General features: G+C 36.7%; 1 protein-coding gene across 1 annotated transcript; it reads right to left on the bottom strand.

Moving 5' to 3' along the window:
- Positions 1-10,585: 10,585 nt before the first annotated feature.
- Positions 10,586-12,300, bottom strand: LOC147633918 (enoyl-[acyl-carrier-protein] reductase, mitochondrial-like). The gene is made up of 4 exons (XM_086804524.1): positions 11,695-12,300; positions 11,470-11,591; positions 11,256-11,338; positions 10,586-11,122 (listed from the first exon to the last, which is right to left on the bottom strand). Exons 1-4 carry the CDS (start codon positions 12,024-12,026, stop codon positions 10,817-10,819), a joined length of 843 nt encoding a protein of 280 aa, XP_086660650.1. The 5' UTR covers positions 12,027-12,300; the 3' UTR covers positions 10,586-10,816.
- Positions 12,301-23,799: the final 11,499 nt, after the last annotated feature.

Here is a 23,799-nt window from a genome sequence, read left to right as displayed (position 1 = left end):
GCAACACTATGTAGATAGCTAAAATATAATCTTGTAAATTTCTTGAGTTATAGAAGAAAACCTAAAGGTTAGAGTTGTACAAAAAAGTGGTTTAAAACACTTTGTAATGGGCAACACTGTGTAGATAACTAAAATATTATCTTATAAATTTCTTGAGTTAGAGAAGAAAACCTGAAGGACAACCCTTAGACTTATACAAAAAAGTGGTGTAAAACACTTTGTCGAATAGTGCAACACGCAACATAGGTGCCATAATTAGCTTTACCTCAGAGAATAATCACATGAGCATGCCACATCTCCTACACACCAATAAGAGCAACATGTAAAGAGAAGGAAAGGGGGCCATAAATGATAAATGGGAAACACTCTGCATAACTAAAATATCATCTTTTCAATCCCTTGAGGTGTAGAAGAAAACCCTAAGAGAAACCCTTAGTTTTGTACACGAGTGGTTTTAAAAACTCTTTCTCAAGGAGTGGTTCATATGGAGAACAAAAGTGTATAGTTTTAGACATCATGGCCATATGCTTTGAGAGGAGCTTCATCACATTGACCATTCATGTGGTACAATTCATGTATTCAATATTTTAAAAAAGATTTTCTTTGGCTTGGGCTTCATCAAATTTGGAAATGACATTTTGCTTCACAAATAATTTTGATGTAGCCTTAGTTTCCTTAGTTTTTTGTCTCATGATCAGTAAGCATGTAAAAACCATATTTTTAAGTGTGCGAGTTGTGGGCATGATATCCCACATGTAATGCAAATGCATTAAGTCAAGAACTAAAATGTGTAGGCCCCCATATGTGGTCGTCCATGTGTGGTGCATGATGATGTAGGCAGATTGAGCACACATGAGCCTTTGTCTAGGAGAGGTTGAGATTTAGGGTGACTAGTGAGACAACATGGCAAGACACCCACATCGTGAGGGGAGTATGCTAAGATTTCAGGTCTACGTGTGTGTGGAAAGGGTTCACAAGTTGTGTATTTTGCATGTTGAGGGGAGACATGAATTCTCCTAGATGGTGACATACTTGAAAATTAAGTTGGGAGATCACTAAGGTGGATAGAAGTGGATTAAGCTACTCATACTTACATAATGAAAATAGAGAAAACTTGATTAATCTAATGATAAGATAATAAGAGGTTAGATTTAAAACATACACATTTGCACTTGGGTGCCATTAAAAATGCTATAGTACTTTAATACAACCTTGCTTTGCTTAATCAATTACCTAATCTAGCCCTAATATGGTTCCCTTGATTGTAGCTTCACCTCCCTTGATTCAAGCCTTATTTAATGCTAATTGTTGACTTTTATGCGCATGCTAGCCCACTTATTCTAGGTGCATTCTTTTGATGCCATCTTGGGCTAATTATTACCCTTATACATCATGGTTTATGACCTATTTGGCCTATCAACTCATGTAACATTTTATTGAGCACACTTCACATAACTTCCTAAGGTTATATCATCCCCTTAATTCCCAAATGGTTGTACTCTTCATCACTTGTTTTTCACCAGTCCCCCTTAAGTGATGGATCCCTATCATCATACATTTACTGGGCCTACACTCTTATTTATTTTCACTAGTACCACTCAAGTGCTGAATCCTATCATCATACATGTACTGAGCCTACACTCTTAGTTATTTACTAGAGTGGTCCACCTTAGTTTGCCTCTTGGGCTACAATGCTAACTATTGACTTAAGACTTTACACAAGGTTAAGAGTAGGATTATAACACAAGGTTAAGAGTAGGGTTTCAACACAAGGTGGGAGCCAATGCCCTTTTTACAATGGTTAAGAGTAGGATTATAACATAAGGTTAAGAGTAGGGTTCCAACACAAGGTGGGAGCCAATGCCCTTTTTACAATGTACTGGAAGAGGTTATCGGAGCTTCTTTCATGGGAATCATCTTTGTCGTCTTCTCTCCATCTCCATCATGTTCACCACCTCTCGGCTCTCTTTTTATGCTAGCAATCTTTAGTCACAGGCCCCATTTTCCTATAGAGGTGGTGGCATGTGAGCACCTTTGGTATTTTGTGTGGAAGAAGACTTTCTCTTCTTCTGTCGATGTAGTCTTGCTTTTGATTTGTTTATCATCTTCCATGAGTCGCCTCTATAACTTCAAAGGTTGGTTTTGGAAGGTTCTTGAGTGAGGACACTAGTGGCCCATAATCTTCCACACAGACATGCACTTTAGTATGATGGTTATGGTATCCTCCTCTTCTACAAGTGCTACAGTACATGCAAATTGTTGCAGTGACATTAGCTTCCATTTCAAGAGCAAATTGGATTTTAAGGCTAATTTTTAAGTTCTTTCCCTTGGCCCTAGAAAATATTTTTCTAGCCCATCCCAAGACCCTTTTGATGTACCTTTGTTAATAATGTGATTAATGAAAGCATCATCTCCCAAATGCAATAATATCTAATGATGTACCTTTGTTAATAATGTGATGAATGAAAGCATGACCTCCCAAATGAAATAATAGCTAATGATGTACCTTTGTTAGTAATGTAATGAATGAAAGAATTATCTCCTAAATGCAATAATAGCTAATGATTTACCTTTGTCCATAATGTGATGAATGAATGCATCTCCTAAACCTAATACAATAATAGCTAGTTTCTTTTCATCTCTACTAAGTGCCACACATTCTTCTCACCCTCATGTTTTGGACACTTATCCCTTCCACGTACAATCCCATATAATTATCCTATTTGATTTTAACCTGCCATGTGTGAAAACCTTCTCCAATAAATTAGCCATGACAATGAGGGTCTTAGCATTTGTTTATTCTCAAGGCCCGTGTCTACCCTTGTACAAAGGGATTTGATGCAACGACCAATGTACCTAAATACTCACTTAAGCTTAACAAACCCAATGATTATTAACTATAGAATTGTTCCTTGAAATGGAGTATGGATTAGAGCTATTAAATCAAAGGGAAAGATGGATAGAAATAGAGTAACTCCCCAATTGGTTTGAGCCCTCAATTTCTAAAAAACATCACAATCATTTTAGCACTAATGACTGTGATGTAGAAATTCCAAAATCAAGTAAGCTACTCAAATCACCATTATAGAGGATATTTCACGTAATTGAAGCAATTAAATACTTCACTTTTTGCAATTAGACACCATCTAGACCTTCAGTTTGCACCTAGTTATTTAGATTTGATGAAAGCAAGCTCTCCAAGGCAAGCTGAAACTAACACAAAAAATTGGCTCTTTCAAGAGCTTTCGAATTTATTCAATCTTGATGCTTGTGTTATTGTGGGTGATCTTCAATGGCTTGGCACCTTGTATATAATTGCAATTTTAGTAGAACTCCTCCAATGATAAGATATGAGCTAGTTCATAGAGGCAGGTAATTTTGATGCTTGTGGTGTTGTGGGTGATCTTAAATGGCTTGGCACCTTGTATATAACTCCAATTGTAGTAGAACTCCAATGATAAGATTTGATCTAGTTTATAAAGGTAGGTAAAGATGTGATTAGTAAAGATATTAGTGCGAATTAGCTAGTTTGATTGCCTAGAGTTGTAGTTACTAGGGAACGGTGGTAGGCTTTGATATAGGTGAAAGCTCACTAATGTGGTGGATAGAATTGGATTAAGATACTCATACTTGTATAATGAAAATAGAGAAAAAGTTACTAAGCTAATGATAAGATAATAATAATGTGAGAGGTTAGATTCAACATAACACATTTGCATTAGATTATAGATCATCATTAGTACCTTGTTTTTCTTAATCCATTGCCTAATCTAGCCATAATAAGGCTCCCTTATTGTAGCTTCAATCTCCCGTAATGCCTATTTAATGCTGAGATTATTGACCTTTTATGCACCTACTAGCTCACTTGTTTGAGATAGGCCCATTTAATGCTAAGATTGTTGATCTTTATGCACCTACTAGGCCACTTGTTCAGGATGCATTGTTTTGATGCTATCTTGGGCTGATTATTACCACCACATACATGGCTTATGACCCATTTGGCCCATCTAGTTAGTGACATTTGACTGGAAACCCTTTACATATATTTCTAAGGTTACATGGTCTCTCTTAATGCTGAAATGGTTGCACTATCATCACTTGTTTCTCAACACTCCCCCTCAATTGATTAATCTTATCATCATACATGTATTGGACCTACACTCTTTGCCATTTGCTAGATTGGTCGACCTTAGTTTGCCTCTTGGGTTACAATGTTGACTATTGCACAAGGCTAGAAGAAGTAGGGTCACAACACAAGGTGGGAACCATGCCCTTTTTATAATGTTCTAGAATAAGAGGTATGCTTGAAGCTACCTTCCATGGGAAGCACCTTTACTTTACTTCTCTCAATGTTTTACCAGTTATATGTCTACCTTTCCCATAGTGGTGGTAGTGGGCTTTGTCTTTGGTCTCATAGTGGTGGCATGTGAGCTTTGTTCCCTTAACTGATGTAGCCATTGCTTGCTTTTAATTTGTTGCCATGAGTGCCTCTTTTACCTTCAAATGTTGGTTTCGAGAGGTTCTTGAGTGTGGAGACTAGTACTCTTTCATGGTCATCGTAAGATCCCTAGGATTGCCACAACATTAACTTGGTTGAATCCATTACTCAAGTTGAGGTATCTAAATAAATGCTAGATAAGATGAATCATCAGATGGAAACCTTCTGGAAGGATGTTAAGGTTAGCCCTAATTAAAGTCATGTAGCATATCAAAATTCATCGAACAAACAATTAGGAAGATTAGGATTATTGAAATAAGGAAATTAGCCCTCGATCTTGTCTGTGTAGAATCAAGGCCAGAATCAAGTTTTTTACTACTATAAAGGGAAAAATTCTAACTGGTCGTTCACTCGGGGGTGTACTTTTAGGAAGACCTACATACAACGTGCATTCAAAGGGTATTACAAATACCATTTTTTGTGAATTTTGACTTAATAAAATGACAGAAATTTCTTTATAAACTTATGGGTTTTTTTTTTTCAAAATACCGTCTAAAATCCCCTTATGTAAGAAGATTTCTGTAAATTTTTCTCAAAATCTTGGCCAAAAAACCCATCCTAATGATTGCACATAGTAGACTTACATATTTTAAAGTGAACCCCCCAAATCGTCCATAGGCTATATACAAAGCCTACTTATATATAAACATGAAGATAGATTCATGAATGTTTAAGTCTTTAGACCCATAGCTTATCGCCACCATGAGTCATCCATATAAACTCCATAGGTGTTGCTTAAGTGTATAAGACCCCCATGATGTAGGAAAATGTGTATGGTCAAGCCTTGGTTGAAAATCCTTTGAATATGAAGGCATAGAAGTTAATCAAGTTGCCTTTGTAAGCTTGTACCTTGATTTATTTTCGGTGCAAGTAAACTTTAGTAGCTAAAGGACTTAAAATCCCTCTAAAGCTCCACTTTAAAAGACCCCATGTGATAGAATAATGCATTTGGTAAAACTAGGCATTTAATACTTGAGTTTGATTTAGTAGAGCCAAAAGCTAATTGTTCACAAAACATGAGAAGCTTGTTATGCATGTGAGATGTGTATTTTTTTCTCTCAAGCATGGGTTTTTTCAATCCATCTCTCTCTCTCTCTCTCCACCCAAGGTAATCTCCATAATTTTCTTCTATTAAAAGCTAAGCTTTTTAAGCATCCTAATCATTGTTTTGAGCTCTTAAGAATTTATTTAAGCTTGTATCCCTCCATGAGAAAAAAAATGATTATTTTCCTTTATCCCTAGTCTTGCATTTGATGTGCTTTGTGTGCTTATTGTGAAGCCACATGGCTTGCAAAAATACCCATAAAGCATTCGCTTGCGTATGGAGCTCCCATGATTCACTTGTTGACAAACTTTTATGGAAAGTTTGTCTCGTTCTCATCACCCATGGCGTGAAGGTAATGCTTGCCTAACCACTTAAGTAATATTCTCATAAGCCCAATTAGCTATTTAGACTGGCAACAATTGATGGTTTAATTGATGCTTTACACTCTTATGAAGTTCAAGCTTTCATGGAAAGCTCACCTTCTTCTCTGTCTCATGAGATGAAGGTAATGCTTATTTCAGCCTTCTCATAGTAGATTAGAGAGCCCACTAAGCTTACTATAGTAATAATTGTTGATTTAGTAGATGTATGATGCATATGAATCCTCCCTCCTATGAGTAGGCAAGCTTCAAGAAATTTTATATATTTAACTAATTAATGTTACATAAAATCTCTTCTAAGCTAAGATTTTAAGAGTAAATCTATGTTCATTAAGGCATGCTTAAGCTTGATTAGGGATTGATATTATAAAACTCTTCTTCTCATTAATGCTAAGCTTGTTTAAATATTATGCATGAATTAATATTAACATGAAGGGATTAGTTTATGCTAAAATTGTTTAATCATGTTATCAAGCATGCTAAGTAGCATGATTACACTAGTCTAAGAATATGTTAGGAAGAGGGTTAACCATGCTAAGTAGCATAAATGGAATGGTTTAAGAGTATGTCAAAAGTGGATTAAGAACATGATGTCATTGATGAAAATCATGAAGTGATAGCATCTTCTGTAAATATTAAGAAGAATGTTACATTGAATGCTAGGTTTGAGAAGCATATCATGCTAGGTTTAAGAAGCATTTCACGTAAAACATGGTGCTGGAACCGTTAGATTTTTGGCAATGGGAATAGCTGTTAACAAGTTTGTTGCATTTTGAATTTGTTCGTAGAATACGTCCATTGCACCTTGCCTTGCTGAATGGCTTGCATCGTCATATTGCCCATAGTGCACCATTTGTCTCCACCTCCACCACTACTGGCTTTCTATTTTTAGCCTCCCGTACAAGCAAACCCAAATCACCTTTCTTTCTTGAATTTCTTATTACATGAATGTATTCAGGCTTGTGGCTGTCCAATTTATCAATCCCTTCTAGCACTGCCTTGCCCCTTTTCTTTCTTACTGTCTCAAGCTCCCCATGCATGGGAAGGCTACCTGATCCAATCCCTAACTTTACTGTTGATTTATTGATTTGATTGACAATTTTCTAGTACCTTTTATTCTTCACATTTAACTCACCAGCTCTTCTCTTCAGTTCTTCCACAATGAGGGACCTCTACCAATATGTTGTCCACTCAAGAACGCGGTGTAATTTGAGGACTATAGAAGAGCCATTCATATATCACCCACACATGCCTTATACAATCCTATTTTCTTTTTCTAGATTACTGCTAACCAACCAACTCCCATGAATTGACTCAGACAGATTATTAGTTGGAATAGCTTACTGATCATCCATTCCCTAACCAAGAAAAAAAGAAATAATTTGTAAATGCATATCCTGTAATACCAATCTAGTGTTTCTTCCATTACTAGAAAAAATAATTAACCATCAAAAAATGCAAACACGTAGCTTATCTCCCAAAACTCAAAGACTAACACTAGCATATGTTTGCCCACATTCTTGTTAAGTAAAGCCTCAAATATGCAACTAAGCAACCCATATGCATTATTAAAGCCCCAAATAGACCGTGAGATACAAAAATCAGAGGTGAAATTGAGTATAAGGGAAATAAATTGGTCATGATAAATGGCCAATTCTTCCCAAAAGACTATGAGTTTCAAAACAGCAATCATGATCAAGGTTGTGCCCCAAAAGAACCCATAATTATATACCAAATGACTAGCATTTACTCCATCTTGAGGACCTATGGAATGGGACTTTGCTAGGATGGAAAGACTTTGCCAAGGCCATGTATTGTGGTGCTGCTAAAGGACTCATCACAAGAAGCATGTTCTCCACCTTAAGGACCTATGGAATGGGACTTTTCTAGGATGGAGAGACTATATTCATGCTAGTATATCATGTATAAGACTAAAACTTGCTAGCCTTGGTCATTGAGAAAGTAGAAGCCTTTGAGATCAACGCATCTAGAAGATTGGATATTTCGGTCAAGGGCTAGTTCTCGCTTGATGTGATCAAACACAAAACTTCAAACTTATACATCAAGAATCGAGATGATAGGATAGAGAAAACTGCCCATGAGTACCTCAACAAATTGCGAAACCTGAAATGGGACACTAACACTTGGTTGACTAGATGCAAGAGCCAATTGGGAGCTTAGAATTCCATTAAGAATGAAAACCTTCTTGTGGAAGGTTCTGACTAGCGCTCTATCTCTAGAATCAATGCTTATGAGAGGAATTTAAACTCTGGGAATGAAAACCTTCTTGTGGAAGGTACTGACTAGATCTCTATCTCTATAATCAAAGCTTATGAAGAGGAATTTCAACTTTGGGATGCTTGAGATGCAGATCTAAGGTAGAAGATGCTTGGAGGTTTTGATTGGAGCTCTATCTCTAGAATCAAAGCTTATGAAGAGGAATTTCAACTCTAGGATGCTTGAGATGAAAATCTACTAAGGTAGAAGATGTTGGGCATGCAAATGTTCTCAGTGTATGGACACAACTTTTCAGATGAGTCTTTGGAATGTTGGGGTAGAGGATCTCTTGGTCACACTGAATACTTGGAAATGTTTATAGCCCAACTGAGGGGAATGTAACCTTATCTTTGGGGTTGATAGATTTACTTGCCGGTTGGTGTACTATATTAGGCTTATCTCAGGGGAATGTAACCTTATCTTTGGGGGGGTTGATAGATTTACTTACCTGTTGGTGTACTAGAAATGATTTGGTGTTTGGTAACATTCAATTTCTATTAGACAAATGTATTTATAATGTTAAGCTTTTAGCTTAGATCAGTAGATGGTCATGCTCTAACTTTGACACTTTGATAGATAACTGTAAATAAAATTCTAGATATATAGATATACTGAGTCTTGCTCATATTCTCTTGCTTTTTGCTCTATTTTGATAGGATCACCCCTTCTCTCTAGTTGGAAGGAGAGTGATACTTTTTTTGAAAAGGGGGGAAGCTGATACTTTGCTCAAATTCTCTTGCTTTTTTCTCTTTTAGCTTAGATCAGTAGATGGTCATGCTCTAACTTTGACACTTTGATAGATAACTGTAAATAAAATTCTAGATATATAGATATACTGAGTCTTGCTCATATTCTCTTGCTTTTTGCTCTATTTTGATAGGATCACCCCTTCTCTCTAGTTGGAAGGAGAGTGATACTTTTTTTGAAAAGGGGGGAAGCTGATACTTTGCTCAAATTCTCTTGCTTTTTTCTCTAGTAGGGGGAAGCCGATACTTTGTTCAAATTCTCTTGCTTTTTTCTCTATTTTGATAGGATCACCCCTTCTCTCTAGTTGGAAGAAGAGTGGTACTTTGGAACAACCCAAAGGGAGAAGCTGAGCGATAGGACTCCTTAGATTCATTAGAACAGTTCCTTTTAAGGAAGAGGAGAAATGGACTTCTCACTCCTCAATGATGGCTATTTGCAATTATATTAGAGCTATAGTTTACTTGGGGATACTAATCTTATCTTATAGTTTTGATGTCACAGTGTTGAAATTGCAGGTTTGATATGTCCTTAGATGTATTTAACTGATATGGTCATAGCCTATTGAGTTGGTGTTTTTGAGGGCCTTAGGTGCCTTTTTAGATAGCTCATATGTGGATGTAAACAATGGTTTTTTATTTTCTCTTGTACTATTTCTAACAAAGACCCCCATTAGTATACCTAATTTTCCTTAGGAGAGAGCAATGAGAAAACATTAGTCCTCCTCCTCCTTTCTTCTCTTCCTTTCCATATTGTTTGAGTTTTTATTAAAATAAATGATAAAACATACCTTATTTCACATGTTGATGTTATTGCATTCAAAATTTTATATAGTAAAAATTAAACATCTTATGAATTTACATTTAAAATTTTAGACATTTTGCAAGCTAAATTCAAATGCGTTGTGCAATCATAATTAAATGAAGTGAAAAGTCAAATAGCTTTTAAAAACGAAACTTTTATTTTTTGAATGTGGCTTGATTTTATTGTCAATCAAGAGCTATAAGTCATTTGACCCTCTTAGATCAACACCCATAATAATAAGCTAATATAATTGTGCATAACTGTACTTGAAGGCAAAAGTTTTCAAGAAATATATCCCATTTGCAAATTTAAAGGTGTCGTATCACGTTGTAATCTTTCATTCTAGAGTATAACTGTACTTACACAAAGTGCCTTGCAATCATTTTCAATAGCCATCATTTTAAAAGGAAGATCAAATATGTAAATGAACTTCATCAAATGCTAATCAAAATACTAACCATGCAAGATAAGGTTGAATTATGTATGGTTGATCTATTCTTGGCTTGGAGGCGTTACAACTAATAATAGCTTTGCAAACACAAGGAGGTCCATAAGAAATTTTACTAGATCTTTCCATGTAGATCAATCTCAACATTTTGATTTTTCACATTGAGCTACAAAAAGTCTTGACAAAAAGTGCATTGGCTATCTTTTGTTTTTAACATTGAGGACATTGAGACACACAAAGAGTGATTGCACAACCACCCTTAAAAAAAAAACTCAAACGTAAAAAGGGATGGCCACCTTTTGTAGAGAAAAGGTAGGCCACCAACCAACCTTTAAAAAAAAGAGTGGCGCCTAAAATGATGATCACCAAATAAACGTTTAAAGTAAGTGAAAAGGTAAGGTTTGCCATACATTTTTTTTTTAAAATGATCACGATATTATGTCATAGAATCATATGTTCCCTTATGAATTTAATGGTCGTATATGTTTATGATTTTATGGCAAAAAATTGTATGTTCTCTTATAGATGTAATCCTCTACAATGAGGAGCAAGTTGACCGCGGAGACGGGAGACCAAAAATGTCCGCCGCCCATCGTTCTCGTTTTAGACGACGATCCTTTCTAGCTGACAAGGAGGACCTTTCCACCTCGGCTCTGTTTCTCGGATTCTGCGATGGCTGCTACGAAGTCCTCCAGCGCGAACTTTTGACCGGAGAGGGGTGTGATGATCTTCTGCTCGAAGAGCTTCATCACCTCCGCCGCAACATGGCCTTGCTTGGCAGCAGTGGGGATGTAGTTGGGAAGCAGCCACCACCAGCTCACTTGCACACCCCTCATCAGCTCCGCCGCGCTCACCGTGATGTCCCAGCCCGATAGCACACCGTATACGAACACCTTGCCACCGTCTCTCACAGTGGCGGCCACAGTCTAGATGATGTGACACACACACACACACACACACACGGTAATAATTAATTAATTACGTAGCTCTTGGAAGATTTGTTACACATATCTGCAACAAAATGCCAACCTCTCCAGCAAGTTAAAACTCAGATCTTACTTTCGTCAGGTCGCCCCCGACCGCATCCACGGCAGCATATGCCAATCCGCCGCCCGTGATCTCTTTCACCCTCTCAACTATGTCTGTGCAAGTACGTGGCAACGCTCATAATCAGCATATTTAATATTAAGGATATTGTAAGGTAATTAAGACCAATTATACGAATTCAGGCGCGAATTGCTCCGTGCTTATGTAGCTAATTAAATGAGGAGACCTTCGGCTTCCGAGTTGATAACTTCGTCTGCGCCGAGAGCTTTGAGCTCGTCTTTCCACGTGTCCCGCCGTACGATGTTGATGGTCTTGATACCCCAATGCTTGGCGAGCTGGATGAGCTGTCTGCGTTTGTCAATACGGAGCAAGAAGCATTAATTAGGTGGTGTACTAATTAATTAATTAGAGAGAGAGAGAGAGAGAGAGAGAGAGAGAGAGAGAGAGAGACCTTCCAAGAACGGAGGCTGCAGCTGTCTGTACAAGATACTCTCCTCTGGGAATGGCGTGGTCATCCAGTAAGCCATATGCAGTCCACGGGTTTAGAAAAAATTGGGCAGCCGCTTCGTCGCTCACATTGTCGGGAACTGCTACAACGTGCTCTTCCTCCAACTCTACATAGTCTTGCCATGAACCTTGCCCATGTCGGCGATACTCCAGCCATACCAGCGGTATAACCCTCTGGCCGGGACTGAACTTACCCACACCCTCTCCAACATCATCCATCAGATAAAGAACACGCTGTAGGCTTTTGTATTGATTAAAATTCTGTAATATTGACATTTAATTGGAACATGGGCGGAGCATATAACACTACCTCCTCGACAATGCCAAAACCCTCGCATCCGATAACTGGCGGATGGGGCAGTTCGAGAAGCTGGGGATGGCCGGATCTGATCGCAATGACGTCTGTGGGGTTGATGGGGCGGACTGTTATGCGCACCACCACGCATCCGGGGCTGGCGGTGGGCTTAATGGCCTGATGGAGGAGCTCAAGAGCTTCGTCGGGCTCCCCGATCTTGCCATAATTAGAGTATCGCTTAAGAATGCTAAAAAATGTGCAGCAATGTTTCTTTGATTTTTTGTCGGGGGGTGTGTGTGTGTGTGTGTTTGTCGTCAAGGATACTAAGTTTCTTTGTTCGGTGGTTATATTTTTTTCGAAGAGATTGCAAGCGAACACACACACAATAAAAAACATTTATTTAAATCAAAATCATTCATATGCAAACATCATGCATGACGTTTTCTTTTATATTTAAATAAAAAAGATTTCACCCACGACCTTTGACATCTTTCTCTTGAGTTCCAGCTAGCTGTCTAGTCCTTGATGATCTCCTTTAAGTCATTCAAAAACTCAAGCCTTGGTGGCTTTTCTCCCTCTGCTTTGGCCACGTTAAACACATTGCTATATAGCAAAAAAAAAAAAAAACATTTTGCTAGATAGTTCACTAGAAAAAATGAATAAATCTAATAAAAATTGAGATTTAAGAAAAGTGAAACACTTCCTAATTCTTTATTCTAGGAAAACATTTGCCTTATAGCAAATAAACTAGCAATAAATCACTATATAATAAACTATGTAGTAATAGAGATCTAAGAAAAGTGAAACACTTCCTAATTCTTCATTCTAGGAAAACACTTGCTAAATAGCAAACAAACTAACAATAAATCATTATATAATAAACTATATAGTAAAAAGTTGCTATATAGCAATTAGTCTAGAAAAACTTTTCTATACAAAAATTTATATAGTAATTAATAATCAACAAATTACTATATAGTAATCTATATAGTAAAATATTTTTATATAACAAATCAATATGTAAAAAATCATTATACAGTAATAGTTATAAAAAAATTCCTCTTGAAAGGGAAAGCGGTACTTCTCTAGGCTTTCTATCTTGGTTGTTATTTTAGGTTTGGCATTATGAGATTCAATCGCAACTGGTGACCCTGTAAGACATTCAACCAAGCTAAGCATGCTCTCCTGAGCTTACTTTTTGCGTTTCGCATTTGTCATGTGATTATTATTATCCATTTGGGGTGGTTGGGTGGGTTCTAGTTTCTTGATTGGTCTGTGTGGTGCACTAAACGAAGAGTAAGAGCTAGTTTCATTGTCACTTAGTGATGTACTAGAACTTGTTTCATTCTCTGACTTTCTTTGGTTTGTCAGTTTTTCATTATGTTTACCCATGTGCAACGAGATCGAATTTTCTTTTGGGTTTTTGTATCCTATGTCACATGTATGGGTGTTGAGGTCTGTGGTGGTTTTTGAGGTGGATGCTTCTGCATCATGTATAGCTTTTGGCTCTTTTGGGATTATGTCCCCTTTTGGGTTTATGTCCTCTACTACAGGTTTGCTTTCCCTGTCTTTTAATTCGACCTTGGTTTTGATAGTTTGTTGTCCTTCGTTTTTCTTGGTTTTAGAAGGTTTTACTCCTTCTTTTGGGTTCTGTTTTAAAGCATGTTCTTCTACCCATGTTGAGGTGTTGTCTTTTACATTATTTTTGACTTTTTGTTGTGCCTTGGCTTGTAAATGTGTAAGCACATTCAATGGAACTGTGGCCAGTTGCCCGTTTTGTACACTTAAGATGTTAAGAGTTATATTTTGTGAGACAAGTTGCATTGAAGCAACTCGTCTCTTGGGCAATCTTGGAACATGTGATCAATGCCACATCGTTCACACATTGGTTGTAAGGTGTCAGTGACTATGGGCATGGAAGTATTCCAAACTGTGCAGTCTGCCACCTTGTGAGGTCCACGACAATAGAAACACTGAAGTGTCTGATTAATTGCTTCCTGAGCGGTTTCTACCCTTTGGATTGTTTTTGTTTGGTGCACGGGAGATGGAGGTTTTGAGTCGATTATGGATGAAGTGGAACACTTTTTAGTATCATTGGTCAAAGTTTTTACAATATATGCAGTATAGAAGAACATGTGTCTTGTATGCACAATGAGGATTGGGCTTGTAAGTCTTAGATGCCCAATGACTCTAGTAGGTAGATGCTAACAAGAGGATGGATATTGGAAAGAGGTACAATTAAGCCAACAAAGATGACGACAATTGTTGCAAGATTCTTAGCTCTCGTAACCATCTTATGTTGCACAAACCATGCTAACAGAGCCACCGTAAACATATGGGATGCCTAATATGCATGAAACAAGTGTCCAAGGATAAGCCATTGATGAGTCCTAACCCATTCGGTTATGTTCCCTACAATTCTTATGTGTTTGCAAACTAGCTTACATGTTCCAAACGGGTACTCCTCAAGTACCTTTGAGTGAAGCTGAAGTTATTGAGATAGTACCAAACTCATTAGGAAAATTTAAAGAAGTGGTTCTTCATATAGTATGCCCACACAAGGAAAAGAGATATATGTTGTAGCACCACAAAATGCGACTAGCACACAGAACCCACCTAGATCAAATATTTTGGTGTGGAAAATGTCATGGTTATGGTCATTTGGCTACATAGTGTCCAAGAACTTCTTAGATTGTCCTTGACCAACCTCGAAACTTGTTCTGTGCTTACTATCTGAGGAATAATCATACAACGAACCCATGCTTTATTAAGCGTAACAATCAACAACAACAACAACAACTGTAAGGCTTGCAAACTGATTACAATTTCATGGACAGGTCAAGTGTGACTCATGAAATAGGTCCACCAGCGAGGATTAACTACATAAGGGAAATCTCTGTTATCTAGAACCTCGTATCCTAATACTAGTGGAAGCATGCAAAGAGGATCTCCTTTTAAGAGAAATTTTGGTGGTTTTCACAATAACCCAATGAGTGGTAATCATTTTAGGCCACAAGGCTAGTTATATGCTATTGTTATCAAGGCATATAGTAGCTTATTGCCCCAATGAAACGAAGCATCAAGATTACACTGCATTATGTAGAAATTATAGTGGGGAAGGCCATTATGAATAGGATTGTCCATAGAAAAGCAAGCCTTTGGTGGGCCAATGATAAGGGAAAGCAAGTTTAGTGAAGGGTGTAGTTCATCAGCCAATCTTACAGTGGTAGACAGTGAGGATTCTGAGAAAACTATCAAATCAAAATTTCTACCTCATAAAGTGATCTTTGCAAAGGAACCTATGATTTGCGTCGTGAAATGGATCTACCTTAGTTAGCGAAGAAAGTGATGCCTAAAGCTATTTACTAAATGACTAATGCAAACAAGGAAGATAGAGAAAGAAGCTAGTAGATCCATAGAGAATGGAGTGTTTGATTTATGGACTAAATTAGAGAATATTCCTTTGTCCTTAAACTTAAGACAATTACTAGAGGTTTCCCGTAGTAGCTGTAGGAGATAACTCTACTAAAAATTAATAAGAAGAAGAACATGTAGAATTAGAGTGTCCAGTGATGGATTTAAACCTAAGCCACGGGAAGTAAAAGATGTGTGCATAGTTGATCTTTTCTTATATCCAGAAGCTCCTGTGATAGATGTGAATATTGAAACTAAGTTGGTTCCTAGAGCACAGTTAGATGGTGGAGCAAATTTCAATCAAATGACATAACAGACAATGGAAGAGTTAGGAATAAAGAACTTAGAGCCAACTTGAGGAGTCCACTAATTTAGTTTTGCGATTGGCTAACCAATGTAAAGTCAAGCCCTTAGGGGTGTTGAGATTTATAACAACCATAATTGCATGACTTGAATTCATAATTAGTTTCTTAGTGGTACGCTTGATGTCTCATAATACTTCTTATCCAATCCTATTAGGATGACCATGGCTTTTACAAGCTCATTGTGACTAAAGTTGGCATAAGGCGATGTTACAATTGATCCTCGAGATGATTGAGTTAAGATAAAAGTATTGTTTAAGGAAGAAGCGAGCCGATAAGGGATAGAAAATTAGGCGTGCCTACTCCAATTCTAAAAGAGTCGAGCATTATATTCTAGCTGTATAAGTGAGTTGTGAGGAGTGAGAGGATTAGTCTAATGCAAAGTAACAATAATAAACATAATAGAGGAGAAGTAAGAGATTGTGAAAAAAAAAACTAACAAAGAAAGGGGGGAAAATGCAAAAAAGAAAGAAAAAAACCAAAAAGATAACCATCATCATGCGAGACTCTTGGTAGGTTCCTTGCCATTCTGATGTGAAGTCATTGGGCCGATGCCTTGATTCTCATGGGATGGGACCTTGGTCTCACTTGAAATAAAAATAAGAAGAGCAAGAGAAATAAAAATATTAGAATTTCTAATCATGCAAAAATCTCAATTGTGAGATTAGGATATATAGTTTTGAGATTAGAGTCTATGAAGAAGTACTGTGCTAGAGACTTAAGTCATAATTGTAGACATATTCTTTAGTATTATTTAAGTATAGAGTGAATTAGTATTGGTTTCTAAGTTAGGTTAAGTTTAGTGTTCATCTTTTTAGTATGCTAGTGTGGAGTTGTGGGTTAGTTATGGCTATCGAGAAAAGGTGTAATTCTAATTTATGTGGGAGTATTTAATTTTAATATAAATTTTGAAGGAATAGTTTATTGGTAGTTAGTAAGGGTTGTGTGTTTGAGATTTCATGACGATAATGAGGAGAGAAGATGCAGAGTAGATGGTTTGAGATGTTGTTCTTGTGAGGATGTTTTGCATTTAAGTGTGGAGGGAATGATAATCCTTAATTATGGTGCCATTTTTAGTAAAAATTTTGAGTAAAAATGGTTATTTTAGTAAATTTTAAGAGTAAAAATTAGTAAAATTAGCTATTTTAGTAGTAAAATAAGTAATTTTAGATTAGTTTTCTTTTATTATTATTTTGGTCATTTATCCCTATTTTTAGGGTGTATGGTTTGTTTTAAAGCTATTTTGATGTAATTATGGGGGTATTTTTAATTATTTTTTTGAGTAAAAATGAAATATTATAATCATTTTTAGGGATTTTTGGGGATAAAAGTTAGCAAAATTAGCTATTTTTAGTTATAAAATTATAAATTTTAGATTATTTTTCTATTTTTATTATTTTGGTCATTTATTCCTATTTTTAGGGTGTGAGGTTTATTTTTGAACTATTTTGATGTATTTTGCACCTAGTTTCATTGAAAAATTAATAAAGTGCCAAGAGACAGAAACGATGCTGCCAAGCCTTGTCAAGATGTAGAATGTGTGGGGAGAATGAGGAGGAGTGCATAAAAATATCATTTATAAGCCATTTTTAGTATTTAGAACAAAATTTAGGTCGACTAGGCACTTGGGGGGGTCACTCATAAATATGTAAGCGTAGCACGTGGGTTCAACAAAAGGAATTTTTAAAATACTTTTTTTAAACACATTTTTTACATATATAAGGGTACGATTTAAAGGGGGTATTCACAGGTTGAATATAAAAAGGGTGTGTTTTATTTATGAAAAATTCACAGATAAGGGGTTTTTAAAATAGGCCTTGAATGCACGTGATATAGGGGGTTTACATATAGTGAACCACCCGAGACTAGGCATAAGAGATGTGAAAAGGCATAAGTGAGTGTGAATATCCTTAGCATTTCATGTGAAGGGGATGTAGTTATACCAAAAAATCTAGGCATTGAGAAGAAGAAGGGATAGAGGGCTAATCTTGAGTGTTGTGCATCAATTAAGGTGTTTTTCTTGAAGCCCAATGCATTTATTATCTATCATTCCTAGTATGGATTTCTTCTTCTATTCTCATCATTTTTGGCATATTAGTGCTTAATGATAGATTAGTGAGTGATTAAGGAGAGATGCCTAAGTAATGATTATAAGTTGTTGAGGAGAGGACGCTTTCCATCTTGCAACAAGCTTGGCATCATCATTTTCTCAACCGTGCATCAAAATCAAGAGATTTGTGGAGGTATTTCTCTTTGTTTATGTCGTAAATAAGCATAATTATGAGTATTGAGAGTTTTGGCATGTGATTAATTATCAAAGGTGTATTACATCATAATGGACCCACTTTATGAGTTGCATCACTAATTAAACATGATTAGATACTTTTAATTAATTTACTTTACTAAAAAGAACAGAATATGGGTTAATGAAGGAGCCATAATTTATAATGATATTTTTTGAAATGTTATTCAAAATAGAGAAACAACATGACTATAAAATATTATTCAAATTTTTGATAATTATTGGAATAGGTTTTTTAATTAAAGATTATTTTTTAAAATACATTATTTTGTAATACTCAAAACATCATCAAATATATATCGGGAAAGCATACAAACCCTCTTTTTATTATTTTCTTTAAATTTTTTTGAGATTAAATAAATAAATCGATAAGCATGTATATGAGAGAATCTGAGTCGAGGTATGGCACACTTAAGGATGAGTAATTCTTGACTTTCTTAACTATACACGATTGCCTTAATCTATGCGAGTCATAGAATAAACACTTCTAGAGTTAAAGAATTAGAAGATAGAATATTTGATTAGTTTATAACTAGATTTTAGGTATAACCTTCATTAGAGAATATTTTGCAAAGAGTTTATCTTTCCGTGTGTTTAGAATCAGATGTTGAGGTAAACATGAAAGCTTTAGAGGACAAGGAACTCTACAAGAGTGTGAGACTCAAATCCCTTTTATTTTTGAGTTATCTCTACAAGAGTGGCGCACTTGGTTATTTTTTATAGTTTTATGATGAAAATATAACTTTGGCCATTTTGAACGCTCTCAAAAAGACCTTAGAACTCATTTTAGAGAACCATCACTCAGATATGTTTTATAGAGAATTAGAAGTCCTAAAACTTTGTAGTTTTGAATTTTCTCAATTCCAAATAGATTGGAAGATATTACTCTCCCAAAGAGACTAGTTGTCAGGCTTTGCCTTAGAAATTGCTATCAAGATTGACTATCTTATCTATATAGACCGGATGGACTAACACATAAGCATAGTTATGACTTAGCTATGGTGACTAGAGATGATCTCGCTGGTTAGAACATCATAATTGATTATGTTAAAAACAAAGATTACCATATGACTTGAAAGAATTAAAAGACTAAGAGAAGCTAAGTACTGTTTGATTTTGGTTGATTTGAATATGCATGCCTTGAAAGATTATGGAATAGAGATGAGTGTAAGATGATATGTATGAATTATGATTGCTTTGTTTTGGAATGAATTATTGATATGCATGTGTATAATGAGACTCGACATGAGAATGGAGATTAAGGCTAGCCGTCCAGACAGGGAACGCCGGCGGATTGTGAACGAGATTGATGCCCTATGGGAGTTATGTGGTAGAACCCAAAGAGGAAGAGAATGATATGGAGGTGAACTCGGGATGACCGCGATGTCCAATGTGGAGGCTGGGTGGATGGACATCGGAGAAAGCCCTAGATTGGTTGGATTTTCTATTGGTCATTATGACTAACCATGTTGTTGAGCATGGTGATGATGATAGAATCTTTGAGATGGACACATACATGGAGATTTATTGAGATGCCATGCTTTAATTGATAGAGATATATATTATGTGAATGCTTGTTTGAGATTATATGATTCTTTTCTTATGTGATAAGAATCTTGGATATGGCATGCATGCTTGTTTTGCTATTTAAGAGGGTTGATTTGATTGTATCGCTATATAGAAATAGCATGATTAAGTGAGTTTTAATGTTTTCTTAGATTAAGTTATACGATTAAGATATGGCTAGATTTAGGATTGTCATAGTTGGTATTAGAGCATAGGTTAGGTAATCCACACTTGATTGCGGATGTTGCCGATCATGGATGACTAATATTATTTTTTATTTTTGTGATATAGCCAGGAGTTTCTTTTTCTTGAGAATTATTTTTACAATTTTGTTGTATAGTGGCTACACATCAAACAAATTCAATAGTCAACCTAGGGCAAGAAGAGGAGCTTTTACAAGGATTATTCCGTCTGGGTGTAACTCCAAAGGAAGTTATCAGACTTATTGACAAGGAATCGAGAATTGGAGGAAAGAATGAGGGCCATGCGCATTCGAGCTTGAATGGAATTGAATGAAGAAGAAGAGTGTGGTCGAGAAGATGAAGAGATGCAAGATCGACCTTAGAACTCATTTTTAGAGAACCATCTCACTGAGATATGTTTTATAGAGCATTAGAATTCCTAAAACTTTGTAGTTTTGACTTTTCTCTAATTCCAAATAGATTGGAAGATATTACTCTCCCAAAGAGACTAGTTGTCAAGCTTTGCCTTGGAAATTGCTACCAAGATTGACCATCTTTTCTATATAGACCGAATGGACTAACGCATAAGCATAGTTATAACGTAGCTAGAGCGACTAGAGATTATCTCGCTAGTTAGAACATGATAATTGATTATGTTTAAAACAAATATTTCCATATGACTTGAAAGAATCAAAAGACTAAGAAAAGTTAAGGACTGATTGAATTAAAAGCAGCCTTGTTTTTGTACTTGAATTTGAATTTGATTGAATATGCATGCCTTGAATTTGAATTTGATTGATTTGAATATGCATGCCTTGAATTTGATTGATTTGAATATGCATGCCTTGAAAGACTATGGACTAGAGATGAGTGTAAGATGATATGTATGACTTGGATTTCTTTGTTTTGGAATGAATGATTGATATACATGTGTATGATGAGACTCAACATGAGAATGGAGATTAAGGCCAACCGTCCTTAGACACGGAATGGAGATTAAGGCCAACCGTCCTTAGACATGGAATGGAGATTAAGGCCAACCGTCCTTAGACATGGAATGCCAAATTGTGAACGAGATCGATGCCCTATGGGAGCTATATGGTAGAATCCGCAGCGTACGAGAATGCTATGGAGGTGAGTTTGGGATGACTGCGATGTCCAGTGTGGAGGTTGGGTGGACAGGCATTGGAGAAATCCCTAGATTGGCTGGATTTTCTGTTGGTCATTATGACTAACCATGTTGTCGAGCATGGTGATGATGACAAAATCTTTAAGATGGACACATACATGGAGATTGATTGAGATGCTATTCTTTAATTGATAGAGATTTATATTATGTGAATGTTTGTTTGAGATTATATGATTCTTTGCTTATGTAATATGAATCTTGAATATGGCATGCATGCTTGTTTTGCTATTTGTGAGGGTCAATTTGATTGTATTGCTATATATAGAAATAGCATAACTAAGTGAGTTTTAACATTTTCTTAGATTAAGTTATACGATTAAGATATGGCTAGATTTGAGACCATCACATGAGTGGAATATAAATGTTGAATGCTGTGTTTTTCATATATGTGCTTTATAAAATAAAGACTATGCACCATTGCACATACATAGGTTGTGTTATTGTTTGAGTAGGATGGGATTATTCCTAGTACTTGAATGATTGCATAGTTGTTATCATTAGGGAAACATAAGTGATAAATCTTTATTGAAGTCTATCTAGGATAGAATTTATGGTAGGATAGGAGTGGTTATCTACAAGTAGGATAGGAGTGGTTATCTACAAGTAGGTAAGAAGTGTAGAGGGAGCCCTCGATCTTTCTACTACTATCCTTCTCTTGAAAGAGAGAAGTTGCCTTTAGCATTAACAGTTGGGAGCATGTGGAAGTCCTCAAAAGCTCAATACCAGAAGTGGCACTATCCTCCCTAACTATCTAAGTGCTATCCTAGGAGGAAATAATAGAGTTTTATTATGTGTGTGTGAAAAGCAATTCCGTATGATGCAATTTTTAGGATTATGTAATTAGAGACCTGAAATAATAATTTGTAGGAAAATGGTATAGACTTTAGGACTACAAAAAAGAGGGAGTAATGGAAGTCAATGTTAAGTAGTTCAAATATTTGACAATTTAATGTGTGCATGATTGATAATTAATACATAAATAACCCTTACATAGTGTAACAGCCTAATACTTGGTTGAAGCATAGTAGACAAGACTCGCCATTAGGCGAGCATAGTAGACAAGACTCGCCATTGGGAGAGCATAGTAGACAAGACTCGCATAAGGCTGACATGGTATGCTTCAACAGATTTCCTTACTAGAGAAATTTCCATGAGTTCATTCATCTTTTTCCCGTGGAATCTTGGAGGACAAAATATATATTGGAGGTAAGCCTTCATAACTTCCCATTTGAGTTGAACTTGATTCAGATGATTGGACTTAATATTATTTCTCTAAATATTTCACGCAATATCAACTACCTTAAGTTGAGCAAAGGCCATCTTGTTGTGATCTTTATACCCTACTATGTCAAAGTATTCATCCATGGAATCGGTCCAATTCAAACAAACCGCTTCAAGATTATTACCTTCTCCTCGAAATAGCATTGGTTATGATCTATGGAGTTCTTCCTTGACATCATTCTCCAATGCCTCTACTCCAAGTACAACATTGTGTGCTTGGCATCCAAGCCTCATGATTTATTCTAAAAGAAAAGACTCTTTGTGTATCAAAATCTTTATAATGAAGATAAGAATATATTTCTTTTATTTCTTCAAATATTGTTACATTGCCTAGGAGAAGTCTCAATCCTGAGATCCAAAAAATTGAAAATGATAATATTTACAATTTTTTTATGATGAAGATACAGACTAAGATGGTTAAGCCTAGCTAAGTATTCATCCATGAAAAAAAGGCTTCTGCCATGATTCCTATATGGTGAGATCCCCCTCCGGGGGTGTCGGCGGTGGAAGCAGCGTCGGCCTCCCACGTGGGGTGGGGATCCACACTCGGGGCCTCGCCCGTGCATGTCCGGCCGAGAGACTAGCCCAGGTGACTAGCCCGGGTGGTTCCTCCAAAACCGAGCCCGAAAAAACTCCCCTCGCCCGAAAGGCACGGGCGATTCCGCCATGGGAAAATCTTCTAGTGGGGGAATTACTCTAACGAGTCAAAGTCTTAACTAGTTAAACTGATCTGACCAAACCTGAAGTCACATGGTCAGATCAAGAAGAGACTTGCACTTGGTCCATGGAATCATCGCTTTTTTTCTCCTTTAGCAAGGCACAGCCCGCTGATCCCCTCCCATAGAACAAGGTCTTCTCAAGACTTAATCTAACTAACGTAACTAATTGCATCTTAATTGTTTTGCAGGAATCCTCCGATCCAACCGGCCCATGGGTTAGCCAACCACCCGCGTCGACCACTGTATTGGTGGGATTCCTTTATAAAGATTTGGTTGTGTTTTGCCCAGGTACCGAGGAGGAAAAGAGTTCCCAGGCCCCCTAGCCTCATGTAAAAATTAAGGTAGGCATACCACGTACACACCCAATATGAAATTGCCATTTATAACAGATTCGGTTGGCTTTAAAACAATCCTTCAATAGAAATCATAATATTACTGATCATCATCCTCCAAAATTCTAAGTCCATTGTATTACAAAATGTGTCCTCTGGACTCTCCGTTGAAGACCAGCTATCCAACCAACGAGATCCAGTATCAAAATTTGATTCACAAAAATCTTTCCTTTTAGTCCATCTGAATCTTCCTCAATGCACGCATGGGTGTCCTAGCAACCGCGAGTCCGTGCATCGCCTGGTCAGAACCCTCTAGGATCCTTCTTAGTGTCCTAGCACTTCACTCAGGGACCGCTTCGTCGATCCTCGCCCATCGTATACCGAGGGTGGTCAAGACCTCGGCAGGC

The sequence above is a fragment of the Cibotium barometz genome, chromosome 11, assembly GCF_041138505.1.
Source record: "Cibotium barometz isolate CiBa-2024 chromosome 11, ASM4113850v1, whole genome shotgun sequence".
Lineage (NCBI taxonomy): Eukaryota > Viridiplantae > Streptophyta > Polypodiopsida > Cyatheales > Cibotiaceae > Cibotium > Cibotium barometz.
The sequence above is the reverse complement of the archived record's forward strand: the minus strand, read 5'-3'. Positions and strand labels throughout refer to the sequence as shown.